Below are 18,517 nucleotides of genomic sequence, written 5' to 3'. Positions count from 1 at the left end.
TCTCATAATAAATTACGGAGGGAGTAGTTAAGTTTTGTTTTAACAAGTAAGGATGATACGATGACATGTGCATGGGCCCAGGTAGTGCCAAAGCACGTCATTAATAGGTTGAGTCTAGCAGACCCAGAGGCACGAGTCTCAACACAACATGGTTCGACATCATTTCTATTCTTTATACACAGATGGCAATTTAAAAGTTTACAGTAAAGTCGATCCTTTATCATCATACATGATCATGAGTTATTAGGGATAAATGTTGGCCTGCCATTAGTAATTGTCAAATTTTCGCTAACTGTATCATTTTTTTTAATATACATTAATTTGTTTTTTGAGATATATATTTCATATAATTAAAAAAGAATAAAGGCTTTGTTCGCAATTTGGATTATACACCCGGGTGCACAGTGTTCATGGTGCACCCTAAAGAACATTTGTTGAGTATCTAAAGAACATGAAGAATGATTTCAATGTACATATACAAATGAAATATTTGCAGTATATGTACTATGGATTTGAACTATATGTTCATTTAGTATATGTTATATAAATATGAATGATATGTTCTTTGCATTTGAACTATATGTTCTTTTAAAAATAGGGTGCACAGTGAGCATTGTGCACCCGAGTGTATAAACCATATTTTGGGCTTTGTTAATTTTTCGTAATTTCAGTTTAATTTTATGTCCAATAATTTTAGTTTATTTCAACTTTGTTCAATTGAAATTTGAAACATTTCAATTTTATTTTACACTAGAAATAAGTTCAGTTTAACATGTTACATTTAAGTTCATTGAAACAAAAGAGTGACACCTAAATATTTGAATTTAGAAGAATATACGCAAGTCTAATATAGCATAATAGCAGAACCTAACAAGAGTTGTTACACATACACATGGTGGTGGAACCTCCATACACGACACCTAAGTTCATCAAATGGACTAAAGTAAAAGTCACACACCCTTTTAAATATGTATGTATATAAGTCTTTACCGAACCTAATAAGGGTTGAGGTTATGGAAAAATTGTAGTATAATACGGAGTAATATATAATAATATCAGTCCTATAGTAAGTTGGGATACGTAGTGTTTGCATAACGATGAAGACGACGACAGTTTATCTCGCATCATGTTCTTTTTGCCACCTACAAAACCATCAATTATTGACAATATATTATTGGTGGACTCTTATTTTTATTTAATTACTCGATCATATCATAAATAAACTGTTTTTCGCGGCAACTTCTCAGTGCAACTAAAGGCTGCAAACTAGCTATTTGTTTAGAGATTAAATAAAGTTTGAATATGCCATTAAAGATTTAAAGGTCAGAAGCTGATGAAAAGGTCTTAGACATGCCATTGTTCTTTTTAATTAATTCGAATATACTTGATTATTTTACTCAAATATTATAAATAAATATTGTATTCTCGAATCTAATATGTTACCGAGTCAGGGAAGAAGTTGCCTCTTGCCTAGTTGCCCGGTCTGATACATGCATGCCTTTGTATTTGTTACATTATTCATGCTCATTATTGTGGCAAAACAATTATCAATCATCACATTTCCATCAAGCCCGCATGTGCATACACGTAACGTCGATCTAATCATTCCCATTTTCATTTTCATTCTTTGCATCTTCATCCCTAATACTTCGTATTTGGATTATTAACTACACTTCCCATCCCTAATACGGGTACTTTCTTTGATTTAGGTCTCATGTACATGACGTTGAACCTAAAATAGAGAAGAGAAGGGAGAAAGAAAAACCAAAACTAGAATACGTTCCTATGGGGGTTATATTATTTATGCCCGTACTCCACGAAACCTTACTTTTGCAGGACACGTTTTGAGCGCGGATTTGACTAAAGAAATTTTAGTAGTTTGACTTTGCCGAATGAGTCTAAAAGTACGTCAATTAGGATATGCCAATCAGTTTTGAAGGTGTTGACCCTAAAGTTTTGATGATGACAAAGCAAACTCCCGACTATTGGTTAAGTTATGTTGCAAAATAGGTTCCGAGATCCTTAGAGGGATAATGCTAAATTAGGGAGATCCTAAGTTGGATAAACTAAGCAAAGTGAAATATATGCAAGTCACTTGATCCATGTCAGACACTACGTTGAAGAATAATTAATCATTTGGCAAGATACGAAGCCGAGATCCTTAGGCGAGTTCCTAAGGCGAGATCCTCATATATTATGTGGATCCTCGATGTTTCAGAGAAGGAACAAACTGTGAAGACTTCGAGTGAAGCTTCCTAAATGTGTAACATGAAGACTATAACATATGAGATTATGTTTAGGATTTATGTAAGTATTTAATAATGTTTATACGCACTACAGGAAAATGATACATATGTAGACGGAATAATTGTGACGGTGTAACAAAGGGTCGCAAGGATTTTGGGGGCGCGGATACTACTTTGCAAATTGCGGCGGTTTAGAGGGTCGCAATATATTACGACACACTAAAGCGTCGCTATTTACCATAAAAAACACGTGAAACCCACGTGTTAATATTTCGCCAAATATTTTCGCCAAATATTTTCGCCAAATATTTTCGCCAAAAAGATATCCCGCCTAACTCTGTTCCCACGCCCTGCTCCCACGCCCTGCTCCACGATTTTCTCCCTCAAACAACCGACTAAACCCTCACTCTCAACAATCAACTGCTCTCTACTCTCAACAATCAACTGCTCTCTGAAACATTCCTAGAGAATCGCTCAAGCTTTCGGAATCCCCTCAATTTCGTCGGTAAATCCTCAAATTCGTCCACAGTTTGTAGCAATAATCTCATTCCTCTCAATATTTAAGGATTGAAATCCCAGCTGGTTAATTCGTCTTCATAATTTCCCAAACAAAACCATCTCAAGCATCTATAAATTAGTGTTTTTTTCTGGAGAAATTCGTTCGTGGGTTGTAGAATTACAGCTAGTTTGTTTTTTCAGATAGATTCGCCCAATTCAATCAAGAAATTCTTGAAGGTTTGTTTATTTTTTTACTTTTATCTGCGGAATTTGTGTGTTTGATTTTTTTTAATTCATACTGATAGTAATTTTCTTGCAATTTAACAGATTTATGCAAGAATTCAACATATTGTTTTTATGTTTTAATTTAGGGTTAATATGTAGTTAGTTTCGATCAAGGCTGTATTTTAATTACTTTTTAATTTCTATTGGTTTTCTTAGTCATTTATATTGCATATAGATTCTAGTTGTTTTATATTTCTGCTTATTACAACAGAGATGCTGATGTTGTTGTTTAATTGCTGTTTAAATTTCAATGCTTTTACAAAATCATCAATAATAATTCACTTGCACAGTTGTGATTTGCGTTGGCCGAGTTTTCAAAGAACCGTAGCTTAAATTTCCACCCCTTTAATTTTTATTCTCTGTTTTGGGTGGGATTTTTGTTGATGAGCTTCTGCGATTGCGGTGGTGTTGGTAACTGCAGACTGTTGTGCGGTATGTTGTGTTGTTATCCGGGTTGCCTCTACATTTATGTTCTTATTGCCAATTGTGCTTTTGCAAATGCATCCTGTGAAGGTTTAGGCTTTACTATCTTTCTCAATTTCAACGTTGCTAGCTACTAAAGCCAATACTATGGCCCGTGAATTTGTTTTGGGTATTCCCCCTCCGACCTCTTATTAATCAAACCGATTAGTTTGTGGGTGGTTTCATTGGATGTGATTTTTTATATTTTACTCCTGTTTATAACATCTTATATGGTTGAATTTCCCAAGATTTTTCTTGCATTTGGTGATTTCTGACTGAATATAAATGCATATTGTTGTTTTGATAGGTTATCCTAACCCACAATAGGTAAGCTGTATATAACTAGACTCTGCAATATTTGTGAATACTGGGAAAATAAATTTACCTTAACTAGTAATACAAAAGCAAAGTAATCAGTTAACAAGAGATTAGACTCTAGATATTAGGTAATTTCATTAGACTTAGATGCTACTGCTAGTTAAGGTACATTTATTTTCCCAGTATGACGTTCTGCAATGAGATGTAATTACCTCAGTATGACGTTATGCAATGAGTTGTAATTACCTCAAGAAAAGCCCAAATTTCCTCGAAAAGTTCCTTTAAAATCACAAAAATAATTAGAAAACATCCCAAAACTAGTTGTATTCTGCTTTCTGTGTGGGAGGATGGTTTTCCATATATTTTTCCAAGGTTCAGCTTCAAATATTATTAACCTCTTTAATCCGTACTGAATTTCTGTTTCAGAGAAATAAATTATCTATAAATTTCTCGTAAATTAACCAGGGTTCTTTAGCATTGGATATAGGAAGACTAGCAGGAGGATATGGAATGGGTGCCTTCTCCTATGTGGTATGTATGCTTTGGAGTTATATGCCATCTTTCTAGACAAAAAAACTCTGTTCAATGGCCACATTTTTGCAGCTTTACATTGAAGTGCTAGCCAACATGATATGGTAAAATCAACAGGTACCTGTTTACATTGCGGAAATATCACCTGTAAATCTCCGAGGAGCACTTACAACATTAAACCAGGTATTTTTGTAACTGTTGTACTTCATGTTTTACTAAAAATTCTTGCAGTTACCATATCAAATTTTAATAATGATATTATTACGGTATTTGCATAGACTTACACTATTTTCTCCTATTGTAGGTCATGATCTGTACTGGCGTCTCAGTGGCGTTTATAATAGGGATAGTTTTATCATGGAGGACTTTAGCATTAACTGGTAAAGAATTAGGGAAAAGGAGTTCATTGCTGAGTTTGATTACTTAAAACAAAAATCTTAGACTTTGTAGCAAGAGACTTACTAGCCATATAATGCAGGACTTGTTGCATGTGCTGTTCTGCTTTTGGGTTTATGCTTCATTCCAGAATCTCCAAGATGGATGGTAAGCATACAGAATCATTTCAAAATTAGGTATAAAATTCAATTGGAACAATCATATCAAATCGAAGTAAATACAGGCGAAAATAGGATCTCAAAAGGAGTTTGAAGCTGCATTTCAGAAACTTCGTGGCAAGGATGCAGATATAACCCATGAGGCTGCTGAGATTCAAGTACTAGTTGTTCTAAGCTGGTTCTTTCAATTTGACTATTATTATACTCAAGCACTGAAGTGGCCTACTCATATTTGCACATTACGACTTTCAATTGACAGGATTACATAGAAGAACTCGAAAAGATGCCCAAAGCTAATATGTTTGACTTGTTTCAAAAGAGGTATCTACGTTCTGTAACGGTAAGACTTCTACCCTTGTTATATGTTATCAGCTGATTGTGTCAAATTTGTGAATCCATAAGTCTTAACACAACTCCCTAATCTTATAGGGTTTTCTCAACTCATTTTGTTAAATACTTCGTATATGACAACTCACACACATTAACAAATCACATCATATACGGGCCAACAAAATACTATATATAATGTTCTTTAGATTTCATAATTTAACAGTACTTTGTCTTACTGATCACTAAACCAATGAGCCAAATCTGACTCAATTTGTTTATCTGATTAAATAAGCAAGGGCAGAGGCGAGTTGCGCTACTTAAAGAGAATTGATTAATTCACTTGACCAACAACACAAAAAAAAAATGTTCATCAGATCAGAAATTTGAGTTCTTGAGCTTTCATTAGCTTTAGCCAAAAGTGATAAACACTTTTCCAAAAGTTATCCCTGTTCCAAACCACAACCTATGTCACTCGAAATTTGGACCGGGACACACGGACACACAGACCGCCACAATGCAGATCAGCTAGTGGTTTCTTCACTCTATGTCCAGCCTAATTTGAAGCACTAAATTCTCATATCCTACACAAAAGATAAAATAACAACTAACAATGCCTACCATCACCAAATGTATTTCTACTACCTATATAAGGAAAATATCATGGTCAAAATCCACAATGGTTTCCCATCAAAACCCACCTCCCAGCCAAATACCATTTTGACAATAAAGATCAACCACATACTCCACTCCAACCTCCATCCAATTGTGTTTGTTCTGATAGACGTTTCACAACCTCCGACAAATAAATTTGATAAGTCAAGTTATCTTTCCTCTGTACTCTTCTTGAATTACTAGAACTTCTACTTCACTAAGTTTTATCAGAATATTTCAAGCATGTTCACTTTATACTACTCCCATCTGGATTCTAAGGTCATGGAAAAATACATCAACCATGAGAAAGCATTGCAGTTGATCCACTACCAAAGCCTTTTTGTTTCACAAGAAACATCTCAATCCTTTCTTACAGAGTTACAGATCGATCAGCAAAATAAATGAATTGCAATACTGACGACTCACAAAACAGAATTGCAAGAAGAAACATACAGATCGATTAGAAAAATAAATGAATTGCAAAGTAAAACTCTATACCTAAACAAGGTTGGTAGGAGCCAAAAAATAGCAGATCAATATGGTATTGTGGCCAACAAAAATTTGAGAAAATAGCAGATCAATATGCATAGCACCTGACCAATTCACAGGAAAGTCCGACCCCCCCCAGGTGATGTAGCTTAACAACTAGCAGAAACCTACAACCTGAAGTTCCATGTAAATCAAAAGTTTTAGCAGCCATGTTGACAGCTGACCTGAACATTGCAGAATCTGAGAAGGCTGTTAGATCTATAACAATCTTTACTCAACTGCCAAAACCCTAGGAATTCAAAGGCTTTACTCCCCTAAGGTACAAATTAGAAAGGGTTTAGATTGATTATATGAGCTTCACTCACTAAATGCAATTAATCTACCTGATCTAATTTTCAGTGTTTTCACTGGCCCACAAGTGTATTTAATCTTGTTTTACTCACCGATTTACAACAGACTCTTTAGTTAAAAGTCTCTCCTTCCACAAAAGAATTTTTGAAAAATTTCCTGAATATTTATCTCAAAATCTGAAAATTACAAGCAAAGAGCTGAAATAATCTTAATAAACTGTCCTAGTACCTCACTACCTCCTTAACAAATTACATATCTAATACCTAGTCCCTAAAAAGATTCTGAAATAAGAAGACTAAACCTAATCTAATTAGGAAACCAACTCCTGGTACACAAGTACACGTTTTCAGCTCTTCTTACTTTCTTAGCACCTCTAAGTTTTTAAACAAACCAATCCTGATACACATGGGACTTGAAAAAACAACAATTACTGAAATCCCAAACAAATTTTAATTTGAATTCAACAGATTCAGGAATCCTTGATAGTGCAACTAGCAAACAGAAAAACGAGTTGAATTCACCAAATTGACACACCATTGCATAGCCTTGGCTAATAATGATATAGAGAAGATAACATGATTTTTAGAAGAGTCAACGACCTACTAGAAAGAATAAAATTCAAATAGCTCATCTGCAATCAACGACTCCTATAAACATAACATTAGAATGTATGAAGAAGATTTTCACCATATCAAAATGTAATTCACACGTAAGGAAACCAGTTTAGAATGCAAGGCGTACAAGGAAAAAGGCAACTTGTCTGTGATTCTTTTCAGCAGCCAATTGCGCTGGAGTGAGGCCAGTGTTATCTACCACAATCAGGTCGTCTTTCTTTCCAGTCTGTACCAATACCGTGCAGGCCTCCAAGTTCCCTCGAATGGAAAACCAATGGAGAGGGGTACATAGCTCGAGAGAAAGCATTTATGTATTTGTGCTTGTTTATTAACGTAAACCAAAAAGTGTGGATGGTTTATGCGATGGTAAAATTATATAATATGATTTATGCGCCGGTAAAATTCTATAGTACCATGGGGTTGTTATGAGAGAGAAAGTTGAGTAATGGTCGAGGGAGCTGCCTGCTGCTTTTAGCAGAAAGAAGGTCATGTGAGTCTAAATCATATACATTTTTACAATCAATCTCTTTTGGTCTTTATAATTCAACCCCCAAAGTATTGTATGAAGTATGGTTTAATCTCTTTCCTTTTTTACATTCTTCTTCTGCAGGTAACTCTTGAGATCCCTTGGGTCAAGTGGGAAGATGGGTGGACATGGGAAGTGAAGGCACAATTGATGGAAGCTGTTGAGTGGCCTCAAAAGCACCAGGATGCATTCGAGCGAATTGGAACCTGCCCACCAACAGGAGTGTTGTTGTTTGGTCCCCTCTGGATGCAGCAAAACGCTCATGGCCCGTCCTGTAGCTTCTGAGGCAGGACTGAATTTTCTGGCTGTCAAGTGTCCAGAGTTATTCAGCAAGTGGGTTGATGAATCTGAGAAGGCTGTTAGATCTCTTTTTGCCAAAGCAAGAGCTAACGCGCCATCAGTTATATTTTTTGATGAAATAGACAATCTTGTTGTCATCCGTGGAAAGGAAAGTGATGGTGTTTCAGTTGCAGATAGGGTCATGAGTCAACTTTTGGTTGAATTGGATGGTAAGCTATTTGTGGGTCTAGTAGCAGTATCATTATTTAATAGATTGGAAGTGTTACTTTGTCGTAAAGCTGTTTTAGCTATTTACCCTCTGTTGTCTTCTTGCTGTTTTGTTGCTTTCTTTAATCTGTACCCTTACGCCTTTCTTCAGTTTTCCTTTGGGTTTGCATTCTTATTGGAACTGGATTGTTTCCTTATTTTACACTCAATATCTATTAGTGAACTTGAAAGAACCATGTGAAGATATCTACAATCTTGGAGTATATTTAAGGCCCCCTCATGTTAAGTGGTGGCATGGTGCAATGATGGAAATTGTGTCAATTAAAAGTGAAGCAAACTAGACTTATGTATGGTCCGAAAATGTTTTTTCTTATTCATGTCATATGATGTCTGGAACCCTAAGAAGACCTGCTTTCTTCTAGGTCTACATGGAAGAGTTAATGTTACTGTTATTGCTGCTACAAATCGTCCTGACAAGATTGATCCTGCCCTTCTTAGACCAGGTGATCTTCTGCGGCTCTCTCTGATACACAAATATGAGTAATTTTTTTGGTTAAATTTACTTTTTTTTTTCTTTATCCTGCATGTTACCAACTTCTTAAATATTTTCCTGATTTTGGACCCGGTTATTGAACAGGGTGGTTTGATCGACTCCTATATGTTGGACCCCCTAGTGAAACAGATCGTGTTGACGTATTTCATGTTCATTTGCGTAAAATGCCTTGCGGTTTTGATGTTGATGTAAGCGAGCTGGCTCATCTCACTGAAGGTTGTACTGGTGCTGACATATCTTCGATCTGCAGGGAAGCAGCAATTTCAGCAATTGAAGTATGTTGTATAAGTTCTTGGGTTGCAGAAACGTTTGTTATATTTTCAGCTGTAATTTTTATTTGCATATTTCAATGAAATCAGGAGAACCTAAATTGTTCAGAAGTAAAGATGGAGCACTAAAAGACTGCAATTCTTCGTGTACACCCATCAGAGATTCAACCTTATCAAGAATTGTCGGACAAGTTTCAGCGGCTTGTACATTCCAAGTCTCCATCAGAGGCATATGTACATCAACTTAATAGACCAAAGGAGTTATCATCCTGGTAACAGTCCTTTTCTACATTGTCTATTTGGTTTAAATTGTCAGCCTACCAACCTGCTTAAAATCCTTTTGATTGCTTGTAGTGCTCCCTTGTACTGTTATTAGCTTATAAAATGTAAAATTTCTCTAAGATATCGTTTTTCCATCTGACCAAACCTATTTGGTTTTCTAGACTATCTGCTGAAATATTCTGAGACTTGTGTTGCTGCCTAGAGATTAATAGCTGAACCACCAAAGCCACATGCTACAAGCTTAGAACTATTTGGGAAGGGGCGATTAATAGTTAGTATTATTTTGAGAAGTCCTCTAGTAGTTAGGATCAAGCCTGGTTAGGATTACTGTTAATTTTCCCTTGATTTTAAAATATGTTCATCATGCTTTGTATATATATTTGACATATTAAATTTTCTTTGCAGATTATTGATGATTCAAGTGGTAATAGTAAAATGTAGATCAAGAGATGAACACGTTATCTTGAAGCTACGCTAGCATAAAGATAGGTTTACTTGGTAATTAGTTTGTTCGTAGCCAGGAAGTTGTTTTTATTTAGTTTTGGACTATCTTGTAGAAAAAATGATAATGCCAGTTAGAAAGTTATTTTTGTTTTAAAATATCGCTTTTATTCCAGTTTGACTAGACTCTGCTAATTAATTTAATGTATATCATAGCATGACGTTATATATATATATATATATATATATATATATATATATATATATATATATATATATATATATATATATATATATATATATATATATATATATATATTGCTTTAAGATAATGTACGTAGTAAGTTAATACTTGTATTTGATTATGATTATCTATGGTCGATATATATTTTTATAGATAATTCATGATTTTAGATTAATTTATGTATATATATATATATGAAAAAAAATATGATGCAAATTGTGACGCTCCAAAGTGTCTAAATTATTATGTATATATGAAAAATAATATGATGCAAATTGTGACGCTCCAAAGGGTCTAAATTATTTTGGAGGGAATGAGGAGAACTTGAACGAAAGTAAACATATAGGGACTCTAATGAGAGTCTATATATTTCGGGTGTCTAAAGCGTCTCTATATGGTTTATAGTGGCTGAGAAATGTGTCTATAAGCGTGCAAATAGTGACGCTTTTTGCAGTCTAAATATTGCGACTATCTATAGAGTCCCTATATCCCAAATAGTGGCGGCGAAATACATAGATATTTTGCAAATTGTGACGCTCTAAAGCGTCGGTAAATAGCGGCAATGAAAATAGCGACCCTCTCTCAAAGCGTCGCTATGTGAAATTGCGACACAATTTTCCGTCGCAATTTGACCCAGAAAGCGTCACAATGTGCCGCGTTTTTTTGTAGTGACGTAGTTTGGAACGAAAGAAACATAAATATTTTGGTACGTTTTAAATGAAAATATTAATTGTAAATATAGAAGAGTTTTAAACAAGAAAATATTTGTTAATAAATAAAATGAATTTAATTAATAAATATAAACATAGGATTCCGATTTACATTCTCCTTGTTTCTCAAGCAAAAGATTTTCCATGATCCTTAAAACTCTCCCCAGTATTTTCATTTAAACGTGCAAGTAGTGTTTTGATTTGGTCTCCCTGTTTCTCTCCAACTATGACATGTTACTGAGCAGTAATAGTTAGTGGGTGGTTGAGGGGAACATGGGTATCCAACCTTAGGTAAAACTCCTCTATAAAAGGAGAAGAGTTTTTGCTTTTAAAAACACAACTGATCTCTACAAAATATATCTTAAAGAGCTTAAACGTTTTAAAAGAACCAGTTTACAAAATAGAGTGTTCCTTGAGTTCCTTATTGCCATAAGCTTTATTACGTACTAGAGTTATATATCAAATTGTATTTTGGGTTTAAGAGTTGAGTGATCCTTGAGTGACTTAGAGTTAAGTCAAAGAGAGAAAGAGCGACTTAGAGTTAAGTCAGAGTGAGAAAGAGGAGCACAGTAATCGACGGGGATTGCTGTGGGGAACTCATGTTCGAGAGGAACTCGAATTAAAGAGTGTATTTGTAATAGAGGTATTACATTAATACAAAAGAGTTGTGAGGTTCTTCTTGATTAGGATCAAGAAGGTTCCTCAGTTTCATATATTTCTTCGCTCATTGATCACAGTTTCTTTATTGTTTAAATTCCGCAAGAAACTTACCCAAGTTCCCAAGAAACAATTCAACCCCCCTCTTGTCAAGTGTTCCTACTGAACTATCAGTTGGTATCAGAGCAGGATCTCACAAAAACACAGGAAACCCTGTTGAGAAAAAGTTCTTGGAAAGTATGAACGCTTACGAGAAACTCGAGGAAGGTTATTCCACTCAAATACCTCCAATGTTCAATGGAAAATTCTACACCTACTGGAAGAACAGGATGGAGATCTATATCAAGGCAGAGAATGTCAAGTCTGGCGAGTCATAGAAGTCGGCGATTTCGAGGTAACAACGATCAATGCTCAAAATGAGGTAGTTCCTAAACCTATGTCTGAATTTACTAAGGAAGATTTTGAGAAATTTGAAATCAATGCAATGGCTGTGAAAATCTTGCATTGCGGCCTTGGACTTCACGAACATAATAGAGTTATGGGTTGCAAGAGCGCAAAGCGAATTTGGGATCTCCTTCAAATAACTCATGAAGGAACTAACGAGGTTAAACGTTCTAAAATTGATTTATTAATGTCTAAATATGAACGTTTTGAAATGTAACCAAGAGAAACAATCCAGGAAATGTTTACTCGTTTCACTAACATTACTAATGAGCTAGTTTCTCTTGGAAGAATTATTCTCTCTGATGAACAGGTTAGGAAGATCGTAAGGAGCATGCCACAGGATGATAGATGGAGAACCAAGGCCACTGCATTGTTTGAAACGAAGGATTTCATTAAATTCAACATTGAACAATTGGTCGGATCCTTGATGACTTATGAATTAGATCTAGGAGCAGCTATTCCTGAGAACCGAGGCTTTACTCTCAAGGATGAGGAACAAGAGGACTCAAAACCCGATGAAGAAGAGGCTGCTACGTTGATCAGAAGAATGAAAAGATTTTACAGGAACTCTAAACCTGGAAATCTAAGAGGAAGGAACTCAATGTGAAAACCAAGTGGTTCCAAGTCTGACCAAGGATGTTTCAAGTGCGGTGATTCTGACCATCAAATCAAAGACTGCCCTCAGTAGGGAAATAAAAAGGGAAAAGGCAAGGGAAAAGATCAATACAAGGAAAGATTCAACAAATCTACCTTTGCCAAACCCAACTTCAAGAAGGCAATGATCGCAGCTTGGGGAGAAGCCACTGATTCAGAAGAAGATGAGGATCAACTAGAAGAAACATAAAAACTTTGTCTTATGGAAAAGATCGATGAATCAACCCAAGATCCATCAAGTGAAGTAAGTTCCTCAACTCTTCAATCTCTGTCTAAAAATAAATTAGTGGAATTATTGATAGAAACTCTAGACGTTTTTAAAAATCTTAGCGTAATAAAGGCTCAAGTAATAAGGCATTGGAACCCAGTAAAAGATACATGACCTACCTAAATAATGTTAGATCTTATTTACAAGGTAGGTTCTTTGAGTTGCCTGGCAGGAACACCTCTATTAAAAACTCTTTTAAAAGAGTTGAACATGTACATATTATGCTTGATGAAACTAGTGAAGTTCAGGAACAGAAGGATTTCAAAAATGGTTTGATTCACTTCACAGATAACAATGAGGAAACTTCTCTAGCTAGACAACATAAAGAGACAGCTGAATCAGGAGTTCAAGAAATCAAAGTGAATCAGGGAGTTCCTATTCAAGAGGAACAAGATCTTAGAGTTCCTGATCCAGAAGTTCCTGTTCCTGAGGATCACCCTATTATTCAACAGGAACAAGGAACTCGAGGATCTCAAGGAACTCAAGAAACAAAAGTAACTGAGGAAAGTTTGAATGTTCCTGTGGCTCAATCTCAACCTAAGCCATGGAAACAACAGAGTTCCCATCCAATGGATCTGATTGTCAGCGACATTGAAAGAGGAATTCAGACAAGATATCAACTCAGGAACTTTTGTACTTTCCATGCATTCCTCTCCATAATCAAGCCAAATAACCAGAAGGGGATAGGACTCAAATGGATGTACAGGATCAAGCTTGATAAACATGGAACAAGAGTCAGGAACAAAGTAAGGTTAGCTGTTAAAGGCTACAATCAACAGGAAGGTACTAATTTCGAAGAAACTTTTGCTCCTGTTGCTAGATTAGAAACTATAAGAACTTTAATTGTTTTTGCAGCCTTTACAGAAATTAAGTTGTACCAAATGGACGTCAAATGTGTTTCCATAAATGAATTTTTAGAAAAGAACGTCTATGTGGAACAACCTCCCGTTTCTGAAATGAATTTTTAAATCACATCTATAAGCATGACAAAGCTCTCCATGGGTTAAGGCAAGCTACTAGATCGTGGTACGAAATATTATCTAAAATCCTTCTAAAAAATGATTTTAAACGAAGTAGATATGACAAAGCTTTATTCTTAAAATGAAAAGGAACTGACTCACTGTAGACACCTACTTTTGTCCCCATTCCCGAAAGGGAAGGTTCGATGATGAGAACGTAAATCTCCACTTGACAACGCATCTCCTATAAAATAACGAATCTCAATTCCCCTTTTCATTTCACCCGAAACCTGCTATTTATGGAAACCTACTAAAAATAGTAACTACCGTAATGGGTAGTTGTTAAAAGTGGCAAGTCATGAAAGATAGAAACCTGTCAGAATTAGGTGTTGCACTCCAACATAAATCCTAAATGAGATAGAAATTGCGAGAGAATCCTATTCCTAATATGATTCGAAAGTAAGAGTCACGTGTTAATTAAAATCCTAACGAGCCTAGAGTTCGTAACGGGCCCAGACGCATCCCGTCGCAAGGTTAATACGCGCCAAAGGACTCAATTAAATCTCAAATACTCCGGATTCTAGGAATCCGAATCTGACTAAGAAAAACAGCCTAGACCCTATTTTCAACGCCTGGCTCTGGGTGCCGAAATCTTCGGCGCCCAGGCCTGGGCGCTGAAAATACCTGGTACGTGTTTTTTCCTAATTCCTCGTGGATTAGAGTTCTGCAATTCTATCTTTCCATGAACTCTTTCCTATAAATAGACCCTTAAGTTCGACGTGAAAAGGACACACAACACACAATTATATTCTGAGTATTGACTCTAAACCCCTAAGCCTAAGCCTCACGCTGCAAAACTGATCACGTGTTCTGTCGCAATCGATCCATAAATCGAACAGAACGTATCCCGTCCCATAATTTGAGATTCGTTAAATAAAAGGAGAAATAGTAAAGTCAAAGTGGTTAGTTTTCTGAGAACCGTGACGCACCTCTCAAGGGTGCGTCGTAATGTGTCCCTTTTCCATGGTTTAATTTCTTTCCTCGTTCTTTTATGAACTGTTAAACTAACTAAAATCTGATTGTTCGATCACGCTTAATAAATATGATATTTTTGGGAAATTGGATTATCATGCTAGGTCCCTTGAAACAATCTAAATCAGATAACCGCGTTCGATCTAGTACTATATGCTGCATATTGATAAAATCAACTCAGATTAGTTTAATAGTTAACGCATGTCCCTTCAATTATTTATGCTGAGCTAGTAAGGATATCCTGCCTCTGGAGTTATCGAAGAGCGAGTACTCCTCTCGGTAGTTACAGTCCCCTGAACCCTCAATCTCTACCTTGCGGGTGTACGTTGAGCGATCCCCACCACCAGGGATCACAAGGGAACCTACGGCCGTCGTGGTCAAACATAATTGCACTCCTTTTATGTCACGATAACCGGGTTTTGTCAGTTTTTTTCATTGTCGTTAAAAACTGAATGGCGACTCCTATATTACTAGTCAATTGGGTGTAAACTCACAGGAAATCCAATTACACTTGATTTGACAAAAAGAAGCGTCACACCCACGAGGGACGAGGTCACGCATTAGCCTCGTGCTTTTCCGACCCCCTCACAGTGGCGACTCCGCTGGGGATAGTGAAGGAAATACTCGTGCTTGTAGGTAATCAAAATAGCCGAAGGGTGAAACGATCCTACCCCGCGTTTATTTCCCAATCAAGTTGGGACGACCTGAAAATCAGCATATTAATGTGAACGGGCAGAACCGCATAACGAATCTTGGCTGCCTTGGTGTTTCATCTCGGGAGTTGGGACTAAGGATACCCATCGCCAACCGGGGGGTGCATACGCTTCGAATGTTGTCCACTCGGCACTTTCGCTAGTAGTACACCCGTCCCAAACCCAATCGCTCGCCCATTAGGTCCCTCTCGCCTGCATGCCCCCTTGGCTTGCACTTGCGGGTTAAGTTGGCCTCTTGAGCGAAATTTGTCTGCTGAAGACACTACCTCGACCGGGGCATGTGTTGGATCTACGATAGAAGCGGTACCAAGCCAGGCGCAAATAACTACCCATAGAAGCCTATCATAAACTACATGACATATTATTATTGCCTCATGATGGAATGTTAGTTATGTGTAGCGAAATATATGATTGTGTGTGACAAACTGTCCTAGAAAAACCAACGACCTTAAAAATTGCCCAAACATTCATAAACCAATTTTCCAAAGAGTTATACCGAAACACGTGTTCCGCAAACCCGAACGATCGCCACAAAAATAAGCGACGCTCGGGATGGCCTGTAACGAATCCCACAAACGCTGCACAACGCGTAAATGACGTTATTAGGCAAGCACGCAAAATCGAAGTCGCATAAACAAAAGTAGACGCAAACAGAAAACGAGAACCAGCCAGGGACGCATTTTCAACGCCCCTGGCTGGGCGCCAGAATTTCTCACGCCCTTAGCTGGGCGCTGAAGTTGCTGCTTGGCCTTCTGGTCAGGCGCAGCAGCCTCGGTGCCCGCGCAAGAGGAAAATACGTAGCACGAAAAAAAATCGTTCGTAAAATTTTTTTTTGCTACGAGGGCGTAAGAAAAAAGCACTCGATTCTAGAAGCGACTTCAAAAAAAATAAAATAAATAAATAACTCTTTGTGTCGTTGATAGGCCTCCTACGACGACAATGTTCGACACCAAAACCGAACATGTCAGTAACTATGAATGTCACACGGGCAAAGATTTTCGAAAATATAAAGAGTTCAAAGTGCACACATAGCAGTCCAAATATACTAGTCCGACTTAAGGGTAGTCATAAAATGTCTAAAAACCGAGTCACGAAACAAACTAATGTGTCTCCTACACCACAACAATAATGCAGGGCCCCTGAATACCTACCCGTGATAGCCATCAAGGAACGCGATGGAAGAAGCATATCCCGAACATCTATACCTAGAGGTCGCAAAAACCCAAGAGATGCATGCTCTGGAACACGACCCTTTACGTTCTCAAAGGCCACTCGCCCCAAAGAATCGTGCTATGCCAAAAACGCTTCCCAACTCACATGCTTTCGGGCTATTGTTTGGGTTAGAAAAGAAAAGAGCGAAGAATGAAACAGGAATTATGGCATTAGATCTCTAAGATGAAGTGTTCGATCCTAGTAAATTGATCGCTCCATCACCCTCAAAAGATGACCAAATCCAACGAGGGTCGCGCAAGACTTTCAAATGGACTAATGCTCGTGGGATGAAGTTCAAGATATCTGCGGGAGAGGGTCCGATGTACGAAGAATTAGAGTCTGAATCTGAGTCTGACTCCGAGTCCGAACCTAGCAAAATTTTAACCCCTCCCAAAAATAGTTTAGACCCGGAAATATCTACTCCGGGAGATCTTTTTGATGTAATGCTTCATGACTTTAATAAGATAAACAAAACTTTTGAGTATATGCCGCTTAAAAATCCGAGTAATAATGCAGAATGTCTCGCCACTAATGAGCGCGAAAAAGAGCCAGAAGAGGAATATACCGAACTAATAAAAGCTGTAAATGAACAAGAACTCAAAACTCCTATAATTGAGGACACAGAATCGGTAAATATTGGAACAGAAGAAAATCCTAAAATCATTAAAATTAGCCTCACCTTAACTCCCACTGAAAAGGTCGATCTAATCTCCACTTTGCGGGAATTCGAGGGTGTCTTTGCTTGGTCCTACAAAGACATGCCAGGAATAGATCGAGAAATCGCTGAGCATAAAATTCCGCTAGATCCCAAAATGACGCCGGTAAAACAAAAGCTACGGCGGCTCAAACCAGAGATAGCCTTGAAAATAAAAGAAGAAGTCACTAAACAATTAGACGCCGGCTTCATAAAAGTCTCCAACTACCCAGAATGGGTTGCCAATATTGTCCCCGTAGCTAAAAAAGATGGACGAGTGCGAATGTGCGTAGACTTTCGAGACCTCAACAAAGCCAGTCCCAAAGATGACTTCCCTCTACCTCACATTGACATACTAGTAGACAACACCGCGGAACACGCGCTTCTCTCCTTTATGGACGGGTACGCCGGATATAACCAAATACTTATGGCAGAAGACGACATGGAAAAAACAACCTTCATTACCCCTTGGGGTACATATTGTTACACTGTAATGCCTTTTGGTTTGAAAAACGCAGGGGCCACCTATCAAAGAACAGCCACCACGTTACTCCATGACATGATACACAAAGAAATCGAGGTCTATGTAGACGACATGATCGTCAAATCTAAAGACCGGCACGGTCACCTCCCGGCACTTAGAAAATTCTTCACCCGAATCTTGAAATATAACATGAGACTAAATCCACAAAAATGTGTGTTCGGGGTAACCTCTGGAAAGTTTCTAGGATATGTTGTTAGTACACGAGGAATCGAGATTGACCCATCCAAGATCAAAGCCATTACCGAAATGCCCCTACCGAAAACTGAAAAACACATAAGGGGCTTCCTAGGAAAGCTGCAATACATTAGTAGGTTCATTTCCAAGCTTACTATCACTTGCGAGCCAATATTCAAAAAATTAAGAAAAGAAGAAAAAGCCGAATGGGATGAACAATGCCAAATTGCCTTCGACAAAATCAAAGAATATCTAAGCAAACCACCCGTCCTTTCCCCGCCTTTGCCCGGAATCCCTTTACGCCT

At 37.3% G+C, this 18,517-nt stretch overlaps 1 protein-coding gene across 1 annotated transcript; it reads left to right on the top strand.

The window, feature by feature from the left end:
- Positions 1-4,827: 4,827 nt before the first annotated feature.
- On the top strand, positions 4,828-10,124 carry LOC130462050 (calmodulin-interacting protein 111-like). Its single transcript, XM_056830390.1, has 8 exons — positions 4,828-4,883; positions 4,960-5,052; positions 5,154-5,234; positions 7,940-8,364; positions 8,785-8,865; positions 9,000-9,190; positions 9,275-9,456; positions 9,872-10,124. Exons 4-7 carry the CDS (start codon positions 8,040-8,042, stop codon positions 9,311-9,313), a joined length of 636 nt encoding a protein of 211 aa, XP_056686368.1. The 5' UTR covers positions 4,828-4,883; positions 4,960-5,052; positions 5,154-5,234; positions 7,940-8,039; the 3' UTR covers positions 9,314-9,456; positions 9,872-10,124.
- The last annotated feature ends 8,393 nt before the right edge of the window (positions 10,125-18,517 follow it).

Source organism: Spinacia oleracea, chromosome 5 (genome assembly GCF_020520425.1).
Source record: "Spinacia oleracea cultivar Varoflay chromosome 5, BTI_SOV_V1, whole genome shotgun sequence".
NCBI classification, from domain to species: Eukaryota; Viridiplantae; Streptophyta; class Magnoliopsida; order Caryophyllales; family Amaranthaceae; genus Spinacia; species Spinacia oleracea.
The sequence above is the reverse complement of the archived record's forward strand: the minus strand, read 5'-3'. Positions and strand labels throughout refer to the sequence as shown.